The 12,798-nt window shown below is 36.1% G+C and overlaps 1 protein-coding gene across 3 annotated transcripts in view; it reads right to left on the bottom strand.

Annotated features, from left to right (window-relative positions):
* POLI (DNA polymerase iota) overlaps positions 1 to 11,942 on the bottom strand; it is a 32,213-nt gene extending 20,271 nt beyond the window's left edge. For all 3 annotated transcript variants that reach the window (XM_014781425.2, XM_087439251.1, XM_087439252.1), the window contains exons 1-5: positions 11,804 to 11,942; positions 10,303 to 10,425; positions 8,236 to 8,400; positions 3,729 to 3,881; positions 1,641 to 1,877 (exon numbers count right to left, since the gene is read on the bottom strand). In XM_014781425.2, coding sequence (XP_014636911.1) covers positions 1,641 to 1,877; positions 3,729 to 3,881; positions 8,236 to 8,400; positions 10,303 to 10,425; positions 11,804 to 11,942 — 817 coding nt within the window. The remainder of the gene's footprint in view (positions 1 to 1,640; positions 1,878 to 3,728; positions 3,882 to 8,235; positions 8,401 to 10,302; positions 10,426 to 11,803) is intronic.
* Positions 11,943 to 12,798: the final 856 nt, after the last annotated feature.

The raw sequence follows: 12,798 nt of genomic DNA, 5'->3' as shown, positions 1-12,798 counted from the left end.
TTCCATGTCTACTTGGACAAGGGAAACAAAAGAAAAAATAACCAAGTGGGACTTTATCAGACTAAAGAGTTTCTGCAAGGCAAAGGAAACCAGGATCAAAATGAAAAGACAACCCAGCAGCTGGGAGAAAATATTTGCAAACCATATATCCAACAAGGGGTTAATCTCTATAATGTATAAAGAACTCACACATCTGAACAACAAAAAAAAAACAAATAACCCAATCAAAAAATGGGCAGAGGGTATGAACAGACATTTTTCCAAGGAAGATATACAGATGGCCAATAGGCATATGAAAAGATGTTCAACATCACTTATCATCAGGGGGATGCAAATCAAAACCACACTAAGATATCACCTTACACTCGTGAGACTGGCTATAACCACCAAGACAAAAAACAACAAATGTTGGAGAGGATGTGGAGAAAAGGGAACCCTCATTCACTGCTGGTGGGAATGTAAAATGGTGCAGCCTCTATGGAAAACAGTACGGAGATACTTCAAAAAATTAAAAATAGAAATACCTTATGATCCAGCTATCCCACTTCTGCGTATTTATCCAAAGAACTTGAAATCAACAATCCAAAGAGGCTTATGCACCCCTATGTTCATCACAGCATTATTCACCACAGCCAAGACGTAGAAGCAGCACAAGTGGCCAGCAACAGATGACTGGATAAAGAAGATGTGCTATATATACAATGGACTACTACTCAGTCATGCAGAAAGACAAAATCGTCCCATTTGCAACAACATGGATGGACCTGGAGGGTATTATGTTAAGTGAAATAAGCCAGACAGAGAAAGACAAACACTGTATGACCTCTCTCATATGTGGAATATAAACTAACACAAGGATAGAGAGAACAGTTTGGTGGTTACCAGGGGGTAGTGAGCTGGGGGGTGGGCACAAGGGGTGAAGGGGCACATTTATATGGTGACTGACAAGTAATAATGTACAATTGGAATCTCACAATGTTATAAACTATTATGACATCAATTAAAAAAAGTTAAACATAAAAAAAAAGTGAAATTATGACATCTAAAGGTTAAGTTTCAGTTGTCTTAGAAATTCACTTCCACAGAATTATCACATCTTATGCCCCAACAATGCCATAAAAATTAAGCTTAATGTATCCATTATTGATGGTCTATAAAAATGTTAAGTATTTGATCTTCAAACATACAAACTTCCCCATTATGTGAATAGGTCACTGACCCCCTCAAGAAAATCAGGTCCCTCATCTTTAAGATGAAAACTTGGCCTAGACGCTTTGGAAGGGTCCCTTGTAGCCCTAATATTTTATACATAATCCCAAAATAGAGTTAGTAAAAGACCCATTCCCCTCTCTAGATGCAATGTACGGTGTAAGAGTATGAATCGGGGACTGGAAATACAGGACCATATGTTTCCAGGTTATAACTTTCATGATCATATTAAAACTATACAAAAGTAGGTGAAACCAGAAAAGTACTTTCATATACTTCCTAATACAGATTCCCTCCAGAAAACATTAGATTTTCTGGTTTCCTCCCAAGAGCCCACTACACAGGCTCTAAGAATGACATGCATCTATAATTTTTAAAATTAAAGAAATACAATAAAACCAATATGTACATTTCAAATAGATTTGTCTTACCAGGTATTTTCTTTATGTGGTTCAAACTATAAACGAGATCTTGAGAACTTTCAGGTAATAAGACTGTTTGTTGATTTGGCTTAAAGACACCAGAAACTAATTTTGCCAATAATTTATTAGAAGCTACTCCAGCACAGCCAGTGAGACCCAGCTGATTGTATACGGCTTCCCGCATCTCTGCTGCAATCTGCGATCCAACAAGGAGTCTGATGTGCAAGACGTCCTGCAGGTTTACAGCTACAAAACAGTCAATGTCGTTAAAGGTCACCACCAAAAAATTTAATTTTGAGTTTAAAAAGGGTACAAGGCTTAACCTATATGACCCCCAGCCCTCTCCCACCAACACCTCCATAATGCCACCCACTTATCTCTCTCATTCTTCACAGGAATTCTGAGAAGTAAACAACTACCACAAGTGAATTCTAATGGCCTGTGATAGTGAGTACATACTGGGAGTGCTTAATGATTAACAGATCATGAAAACTGATCTCTCATAAAAAATTCTTATTGACATTAGTAAAACTTTTACTCATGTTTACATGTAAGTAAGCATAGAAGTAAAAGTATTACATTAATAAGAAAGCTAACATTACAGCTTTAAAGATCTGAATACAAACTTTATGTGCTAGAAATGTGCTACTGAAAATAATTTTGGATCTGTATATAGTTTAAGAGATCTTTTATAAAAGGTGTATGGAAATTATATGGAACAAATTTTCTTAGGTGTGAAAATGGTATTCAAGTTATATGAGACAGTCCTTATCGTCAGGAGTATTTACGGATGAAGTGTCATGATGTCTGTAATTTACTTTTAAATGTCTCACTAATCAATCAATCGAGAGAGAGCAAGATAAAGCAAATGTGGCAAAATAACAACAGGTGTATCTACAAGAATGGGCATAATAAGTGTTCTCATTGTACTATTCTGTTAACTTTTTTGTAGGTTTGAAAAAATTTTTAACAAAATCTTGTGAAGAGAAGAATTCATGAAGACTTAGACATTTTCTTTTTAGCATATAAAACTGAGTTCTCCATAATATGTTCTAACCATAAAGTCTGAGTTTGCTTGAAAAATTAGATAGAAATATATTTGGAACCTTCCTGCTACTCAGCTCTTCTAAGTGACAAAAGAGCACAGATACAAAAGACACGTGAAAAGCATCATGTCTTCTTCTAGAAGAGAACTGTAGCTCTACCTCTTTTCTTGTTGAATATCAGGGAGGTAGAGAACTAGACTGGAGATTGATCACCAGCTCTCCAAAAAGGGGGATAAGAGGAAGCACATGCTGAGACCTAGGAGCAAGAGGGTCAGGGCAAGTCTTAAACAACAGCAGAGTAGCATGTCTTCTAAGTGGTATGATGTGGGAGTCCAGCAGCAGAGTCACAAGACGTTTGAAAGTCTAACTGGATATTCACTGGAGCTAAGTGCAGCTTATTTTCAAATACAAATATCCCTGGAAATACCATCAGTCATTTATACTTTAATATGAGAAGGAGATGAACCATTCTGCTTTCTTGCTAAGAGTTGGCAAAGATTATTTAACTACTTAAATATGAGCTTGCAAAAGACGGCAGGTAGGCCTGGACAAGCTTCCACAGGGGTAACTCGGGAAGTCAGAGGGCAACAGGAGGGTCTTGGTGCCTTGGAGATTCGCAAATAGAAAGAAACAAGCAAAAGAGGCAACAAAGGCAAATTTAGACTACCTCAAAATTTTGCTTAAAGATAGTTTTAGGAGAATCAAAAATTATTTTAAAAAGCATATTATCAAGCCAACTCCTATAACTTAAGGATAACCTAAAGAGGTATGGCTCTTAAAAATGGTAACACACAGACAGTGTCAGAGAACTGAAAAAGTGCACAGAGCATTCAGCTACATGTCATCAAAATCTCATTTTCTGCCTACTTAATATGGACTAGCAAGCAATACCTAATTTTAGTCATCTCAGACAGATTACTGAAATATGGCTATCCCTCCAACAAAAGCCATAAAACTTTCAGAAGGACACAGTCAACTCACTGAATTCACTGAACATCATGAAATGTATGTACTTTTAGTTACTAAACAAAAAGAATAAGAACCCACTTACACTGATTATTGTATACATGACCTGACACAGTCAGCGCTGAAAGTTCATCCCTTTGAAGTTGCTGTAGTCTCTTCTCAACCACTACTGTTAGATCCACAAAATTTTCATCAAATCCGAGTCTCTCAACAACTGGACTAAATTCTTCCAACAACTCTAAATTGAAATAATATTAGAGCACAGATGTAACTGAAGTTATAAATAGAATAAATTGAACTATTTCATGCTTAAAAAATACATCAAATATTTGTTAAAGGTTTTACATATATTCACAGTTCCACAATATCTTTAATAAAGTCCTCAGTTAACTGAGATTTTTTTTTTCCGCACTACATTTTGAATAAAAGCAATATTTTCCAACAAAATAAGTCTAAAAATGACATTCCCTGGGCAGATATTCATAGCAATATATTTAGTTCAATCTCCTATACTTATAATTTCCGTATCTGTAGTATATTAAATATCAATGCTTATAGTTAATTATGATCTTGAAGCAGTGGGTCAAAGAATAAATTATAGTCTGCCTAGAAAAGTAAAAACAAGTAATAACATAGTCTAGCTATACTTTCCACAAGAGTTTTAAAAAGGCAAAAAACAAAATAAAATTTAAAACTTCCAATTAGTGAGACAAAAAAAGTCACTTAATTTTCAAAATATACTACAATGCAATATTTTGATTAGTCATCCTCCAGCTTATTCCTTAAGGGCAGAGATGGCCAATGAATTACATGTATTTGAATGTCCCGCGTCTAACACAATACCTAGTCCTTAAGTCAAATGATTACTAAATTGAAGTGAAACAAGATTTGAGGTATCAATTCTCACTTTTAGGATTAAGACTAATAAAAACTTTGAAATCATCAAGAAGATTTACTTCTCTCTGAATCACCTACTGAAACCAGCTGGATGGCAGAAAACAAATTACCAGCCTTTTATTATACAAAAATGCATAGGTTCTTGAAGCCCCATAATCTGAAAGCTCAGAAAAAAAAAGACTATGTCATTCCACACAGATCAGTTTTTTACACAAATATGAAAAATACCTTGTTTTATGATGCCAATACTGATAATATCAGGCGAAAACAATTAATAAAGATAATAACGTGACCTGGTGACCACCAAAAATCACTTCCAATCTACCTAGAGAAAACAATTTATATACTCTGAGGAGAGACTGACAACGTGTCTGATCATATAAAAGAGTTATTTCGCATTTCCCTCATCAATTTCTGCAATTTTTTTTCAAAAGTATATACCTGATATCTAAGAGTAACAGGTAGGAAACAAAATAGTTTATCAAAATAATACTACATGAGAAAAATAAAGGACAAAGTTTTAAGTACTAAACAGAAAAACAAGTTAAATACAGAATCGTGCACACAACTGGTGGACCACTGAATACTGACCGATTACATTGGTTCTATTACTAGGTCACAGGGATAAATCACTTATCCTATTCCTGAAGTTAATCTCTTTTTGCTGTCAACTTTATAAATAAGATGCATTTATTTTTACACATAATTTTGCAAGGCCAAAGAGAGGAGATAATTAGAGAAAAAAACTCTCTAGACAAAAAAGTATATATACTGTAGAATAAAAATGTAGAATAAACAATAAGGTTATACATCATAAACAGGTCAGAGATAAATTCAGTACGGGACTAAAGGCAATGTTCCTACTTCAATTCAGAAAACGCTATGAGAAAAATTAACAAAATAACTTTTTATCAATGCACAAATCATGCTTAGAATATTTCTTGTTATTAGTGCATTTTTAATTCTTTCAAGATACTTTATAAAATCAGTGTAAAAACCCAAATTTACTCACTGAGTTTCCAGTATATTTTTATTGTGAAAAGGTGCAGTGGCACAGAAGTCATAAGAGAAAGACTGATATAAGTCTGACACCATAAATAATGTAAAAAAGACAAAACACAATTTGGAAATATATTTATAACACATGGCCATCAAAGAGCTACTTTCCTTAACTTCCAAAAAAATGACACAAACTAATTAGAAAAAAGATGAACAATCCAAATGAAAAATAGGCCCAAGTGAATAGGCCATTCACAGAAAATATATATATAAATGAGCAAAAATATATGAAAAAATGCTCAAACTTACTCATAGAGAAATGCATGTCAAAACAATGATTTACTATTTTTTTCACCTACCAAGCAAAATCTTTACAATTTGAGAATATCTAACACTCTCATACATACTAGCAGTATGTTGGGACAACCTCAAGTGCAACGTATAAGCAGTATTCAAAATTTTAAATGCAAATTACCTTTGACCTAGCAATTAACCTGTAGGAACTTACCTTATGGATATCCCCATAAAAGTATGCCGAAATTTCTACGTGAAACCGTCTACTGAAGCATATATTTATATGAGCAAAAAGTTGGTAAGAGCCTAATAATCCACCACTATAGAGGAAACTATATAATTTATCATCCAAAACAAGACATTTTTTGAAAGGTAGGAGGTGCTATTAATAATTATGTACAGACTATAAGCATAAAGTGGACATACTGTCTTCATATCACTAAAAAACTGGTTAAACAAATATGAAACAAAATACAGTGGAATACCACAAAAGCACTAAAAAGAATCAGGTCAAGCTGTATGAATGATATGAAAGATCACCAAGAATAAAGGCAAATGTACAACTGTATGTGTTATATAACCTCTTCTGTGTACAATAAAAATTAACCTGTTTTTTTTAATTTTTTTTGTGTGAGGAAGATCAGCCCTGAGCTAACATCCATGCCAGTCCTCCTCTTTTTGCTCAGGAAGACTGGCCCTGGGCTAACATCTGTGCCCACCTTCCTCCACTTTATATGGGACACCGCCACAGCATGGCCTGACAAGTGGTGCCTCGGTGCACGCCCAAGATCTGAACCCAGGCCGCCAGCAGCGGAGCGCGTGCACTTAACCACTACGCCACAGGGCCGGCCCCTAAAAATTAACTTCTTAATATTCAGACACACACAATTTTGCATAGATGTACAAGTGATATCTTGGGACCGTAGTCTTCTCTGTTTTGCTTGACTAACTCTTCTTCCCGCTTCCTCCCATTTCAGCACTGCCTTTTCCCCTCCAGAAGTTAACCAATGTTAGAAACCTAGTATATATCTTCTCGCGTCTCTCTTCCTTTTCATATATAGACATACACATATGTGGAGGAAGGGGTTTGGGCCACTGTTTTACACATATAGAAAAATGTGATACATGTTTTTGCATCTTGCCTTTTACTCACTGAACAACAAGGCATCTCTCTATAGGTCAAACAGTATAACACCAATGCATGCTTTTTAATGGCTATATAATATTCCATCATAGGGAACTCTCAGCTTGTTTAGCCGTTCTTATCCTGATGAGCATATGTATTCATTGCACATTTCTACCAATTACGAACCATGCTACAATAAACATTTTTGTATGTATGTTTTATGATTTTATTTCTATTAGATAAATCTCCAGCAGTGAGATCACTGGGGTAAAGAATATAACATGTATCTTTAATTTCAAAAAATGTTTCTAGATTGCTTTTTTAAAAAGGCCGTAATACTTTACATTTCTACTTTTTCTCATTATTTTTTAGCAGGTATGATGGATATAAAATATCTTACTAATTCAATTTTCCTTAGCCACTAACAAATTTGAGCATTCTTTTTCCACTTAATTGTTGGATGTTGGGCTTGCTCTTTTTGTCAACTGCCTATTCATATCCTTTGTGCATTTTTCTGGAGTTTCTTTTTCTTGCTAATTTTTAAGAGCTTTTGGATATTATGGTATTTAACGCTTTCATCGGGAAACTGCTACAAATTACAAAAGAACAAAAAAAATAGCAAAAAATTAAATAAAAAACTGATTCTTACATATTTTTAAATTATATATCTTTGCAATATGCCAGTACACACATTTTCATTTTTCCTGTAATTAACTAAAACACTAAGATTCAAACCCAAACCTTAGTATGAGGGAGTTTACCTACACTGTAATATTTAATACACACATAAAATCTAAGAAAAAATTAATATATCCATTATTTTTGTTAATAATTCTTAACAGATCAGTTTTTAAGTATGTTACTTGAACACTACAGAAGCTTCTCCCAAGTACCATTAGTGTATTAGAGTATAGCATATTTCTTCATAATTCATTTAAATTTGGCACTTAAAATAAAAAATATTTGAGTTTCTTTGGTACATCTTCCCATTTTCTTTTAAATTTTGTTTTACATTTTTTCTCATATTTATAAAAACACATTAGTCATGACAGAATTCAAATCCCTTCCAACTATACTCTTTTTGTCAACATTACTCATAACACATAAAGTCATCTCTCACATTAAAATTTTTTTAAAGCAGGCAAGACCCAAAATAAAAAGTTATTAGCAAAAAGGAACTGACTTACGGTATTTTACATTTATTAAAAGATACATGTAGTGAATAAGCATCCTATATAAAAATTAATGCTGAAAGTATACTGTCCATAATATATACCTGTAACCTTATATGACATCTCTCTGTAACGAGTCAAGTCTTCTCCATTAATTAATACCAGTTGTGGACACTTTTCTTTTGCATCTCTGACACTCATACATTTCTTAACTCCAAGTTTCCTAGCTTCATAGTTGCAGGTAACCATCAAAGATTTCTGCTGAACCCCTGAAAAAATAAACATTTTATGAGAAAACTGAGCAGGATGGAAGAAACATCTTAAAACATAATTAATTCCATATTATAATTGTAAGTTGTAATGCAATTTGTTTTGATAAGAATAAAAAGCTCTGTCTCAGTTAAAAAATGTAGACTCCATTCATCAAAGTTCTATGAAGTAGAATTTAACAAAAATTACCATAAATCAATATATTCTATGGAATCTTCAGCAAAAAGATACAAATAAAATCCTTCCAGGATTTTTTTCTATACATAACTCTAGGCCATGTTTTACCAAAACATAAAGCAGATGAAAATAACTGAGTACAATTAATTACCGGTTGCTGCTAAAAAAATTCACTTATCGTCTAACTTTCCAATGAATATAAAGCAATGTTCTGTTACAATTATTAGGGATCTCTCCCCAGTAAATGTTCTAATTATTGGACTGTTCTTCATAGTAATCTGCAGAAAAGATTAGATAGTGAGGGGGCATTATGAGTCCTCTCATTATCAAAAGTGATTAAATTATGATCTTCTACAGACTGGATCAAATTCTAGTTTACTGGTGACTTAAGATTGCTAAAATTATTTGCGTTTCTCTTTACACAAGTTGACTACTTGTTTACCTCTATAAAAGTAACTCATTTAAAATATGTAAAACACAAACAAGAAGAAAAAAAATGTTATGCCCATTCCCCTAATGTAAGACACTTGTTTCTAAAATTTCAATAATATAAACAAGACAAAGAAACATTATTTCACATAAAGATTTCAGATTATGCCCAAAAATAGAACATTGGGTCAAAAGTAATTTAAGATTTATCAGTGAACTATATAAAAAACCAGACTGGTAACGTCCTTAACTAAAAAAGTAGTCTTTTAATGCTGAATTATATGGACTCACCACTATACCTCACCAGCCCAAGTTAAGTAGTCATATTTATTGAGTAATAGATGAAAGTCTACATATGCTTTCTGCTAGAAACTTTCATCATCACATCCCTCACTTCCCAATACACATTCATTCCCGAGTCTTAATTACACAATATCTTTTTATTAAGCATTATCTACAAAACACCTTGTGTTACAATGCTACTAATTAGAAATGCATTTAGGAGAAAACTTAGGCCCCCTAATCCTAACTCCTTGACATCCTTAGGTAAATTTAAAGATCCTAGACTGAACTTGGTGTACCAAAAACTAGTCATCCCTTTGTTCTTTAGTAAATCAACTAGGCGGGGTTGAATTGGGATTTATCAGAACCAAACCAGGCACAAGAGGGTAGCAGCAGGTGAACCAAAATTGCTCTTGAAGCTTATACTAAAGATAAATCCTTACTACATGCATAAAAGAAATTTTTGGAAATTTAAATTACTTTTCCAATTTAAGATATAATAAAAATGTTAAAACAAGCTAGCATACTAATAAGTAAATCCTCAACATAAAATTTCTCTGCCTTTTATTTAAAAAGATACTTGTGCTTTTATGGAACGCTTGCCTTAATATTCAAGGTCCTGTTCAAAATCCAACTATTTTGTCAGACATTACACAATTCAAGAGTTAATTTCAAAATGGGAGGATAGTTGAAAGCTTCCATTAAAATGTTATAAAAGAGGCTGTTTTTGAGATAAGAGGATTATAAAATTTCAAACATTGAGAAAGACTACAAGTTTATTATGGGTTCTGTTCATTTGTTCAGTTGGCCATACTACCTCCATCAAATTCACCATTTAATAAATGAGCCTTATAAAGTTTACACCCGGCAGTGAAGCAAAGATCATCCATAAAACACCTTAAGAACTGCTTCCAAATCTTTCTTAGTATGGTTAATAAATCAGAACATAATAAACAATAAATGAGGAGCTAATCCTATCACACTATGAAAACATTATTAATGACTAGAATTACCTAAAGGTTTGCCCTTTAGTTCTGGATTTGAGATCATTTCTACTTGTGCATAAAAGCAATCCAGATCCACGTGCACTATGACTCTGGATGAAGAACTTCCTGCTGGCTCCAGCTGATCATGAACTGCATGCACAATGCGCAAAAAAAATACAAAAATATATTCAGGCTGCTTATCATCTCTGAGCAACTGGCCATTCCTTAAAACATGGTAATTGAGAAAGAAGAATGCAGAGTGACTTTAAAAGTTTTTTCCTGGATTTATTCTTTGTGTCAAAGCATCTAAAAATTACAAACATGAGAGAAACTCCATCTATAGTAGGGTCTTCAGTCCTGTTTATTTAGCATTTCTTTGTGCACTGTATTTTTCTCAGGATAGTAATAAATTTCAGGAATTGATCAATAATGGAAGATGCAAGAGGTAATCCTACCACCAGGAAGTTTATAGTAAAATTCAGAGTAAATAGGAAGGGGCAGACAAGTTTAAACGCTGATTTCAACCAACAAAAATTATTCTAAGCGGCATGTCCTTAGACTTAAAAAAAAAAAAAAAATCAGAAATACAAAACAGCAGAAGACAGAACCTACGGGTTCCAGGGGACTGTATTTAGCTCTCAGATGAGAGCAGGACTATCTGGTTCAGCGCTTAATTCCCAGTTCCTAGAACAGTGTCTGGCATATAACAGACTACCAATAAATATTCGCTAAATTGAAAGAATAAGTAAATATTTCTTGGATTTTAAAAGTAGTTCATGCCATGGGGGGGCGAGGGGTTGACAGAGAGGATTCCAGCTCTTAACACCAGTTAACAACAAGGCAGGCTAAATGCAATGTGGTGTTCTGGTTTGGATCCTGGAACAGTAAAAAAAATCAGTGGAAAAAACTGGTAAAATCTGAATAAAGCTGGCACTTTAGTTAACAATATTATGCCAACGTTAATTTCTTAGTTTTAACAAATGTACCGTGGTGTTGTAAGATTATTAACGTTAGGAAAAGCTACCCCTAAACCTAAAATTATTCCAATTAAAAAAAAAAAAAGTGCAGGAAAGCAGAGCCCCGGCCCCAGGCGCTGGGGTTGGGTGGTACAAAGTAGAGCCCACGGGCTGGAAGTGGGTCACCGCAGAGGCGGCCACTGCAGACGTGCCTCGTCCTCGGTTCCGAGCCATTTCTTCCAGCGCGGGCTGAGGCCAGGCCCCAACCTGTGCCGGGAGGGCGACAAGGTTCTCCATTTCTGCACCTTAACCCGCCCGGGAGCTTCTTAGGCTTTCACTGGGCGGTCTAAGGCACCACAGATGCACCCTCCACGAACACACTGACGCACCCACCCTATTCCTACTAGGCGAAGCTGTCCCGCTCGGGGTCTTAGCCACAAAACACTAATGAAGGGCAGCTCTCTCGACGGAGCCGGGACGACGGAAAGGAACCGAGGGGGGCGGGGACCGTCACACCCCAACGGCCGCGGCCGCCGCCCTGGGTGTCCGCCCGCCCCGCCCTTCTCATTTACACCAAAGAAGATCGTCGGACTCCTCAGGCTCCGGCGAGCTGCCGGCTGCCCCCGCCTCCAACCGCTCCATGGCCCGAGACGCGTCCTCTTCCTGGTCGCGGCCGCCTTCCTCCTCAGGCTCCACCCCCTGCGTCTCCATCCAGCCGCGGCCAACCGCAGCGCAGCTTCCGGCCGCTTCCGCCCGGTCTCCAGGGAAACCGCGGGCCGACCGGCCCCAGCCGCTCCGGCCCTGGCGCCTGCGCCGTCCGGGCCGACCAGCCAGTTACCCGGAGGGCGGCGCGGGCTGGGAATCCTCCGGGCCCACGTGCGGAAGTTCCCTCCCGCGCAGTCGAGGCCGGAAGTGAGGAATTGTCATTCCGAACAGCTCGTTTTTTTCTTGAGGTCTTCGGTGTTAGTTCCACACCACGAATTAAAGTTAACCTTTAATCTTTGCTGAGAGGCCATTCTGTTCTCCCCATCAACTGTTAGCAAAATTGCTAACCATAAGATGCTGAGCCATTTATAGTAGTGGGAGTGGGGGAAAGGGTGAAAATTATGGTAAGAGCAAGGCGGCCATATACACGAATAAGATTAGCAAGTATGTTGAAATTTGTTGCATTTTGTTTGTTTGATTCAAAGAGACTGTGACAAATTGGACCCCTGATTTTTAATCATCTAAACTGAATAGGATTTTGATATTATATGAGCTTTGAGGTCATAAAATCTCCAGTCCAGATCTTCCAACTTACTAACTGTGTGATTTGGGGCAGGTTACATAACTGCTCTGAGCCTCAGTATCTCCACTGTAAAAAAAAAAAAAGCCGTCTTGGGTGTTGAGAGTAAATGAATGAATGGATGAAAACTAACATACTCTAATCTTCCAGTGTATATAAAACACCTGGCACATAGGAGGTGCTTAATAAATGTCAAATCTCTGCCTTCTGTTAAGATACCTTGTGTGCCTGGAGGTGCGGCAGTGTATGTATACGTATATATGTACATATTCACACACATTT

Source organism: Ceratotherium simum, chromosome 14, assembly GCF_057802395.1.
Source record: "Ceratotherium simum simum isolate JZ-2026a chromosome 14, ASM5780239v1, whole genome shotgun sequence".
In the NCBI taxonomy this organism is placed as follows: Eukaryota; Metazoa; Chordata; class Mammalia; order Perissodactyla; family Rhinocerotidae; genus Ceratotherium; species Ceratotherium simum.
The sequence above is the reverse complement of the archived record's forward strand: the minus strand, read 5'-3'. Positions and strand labels throughout refer to the sequence as shown.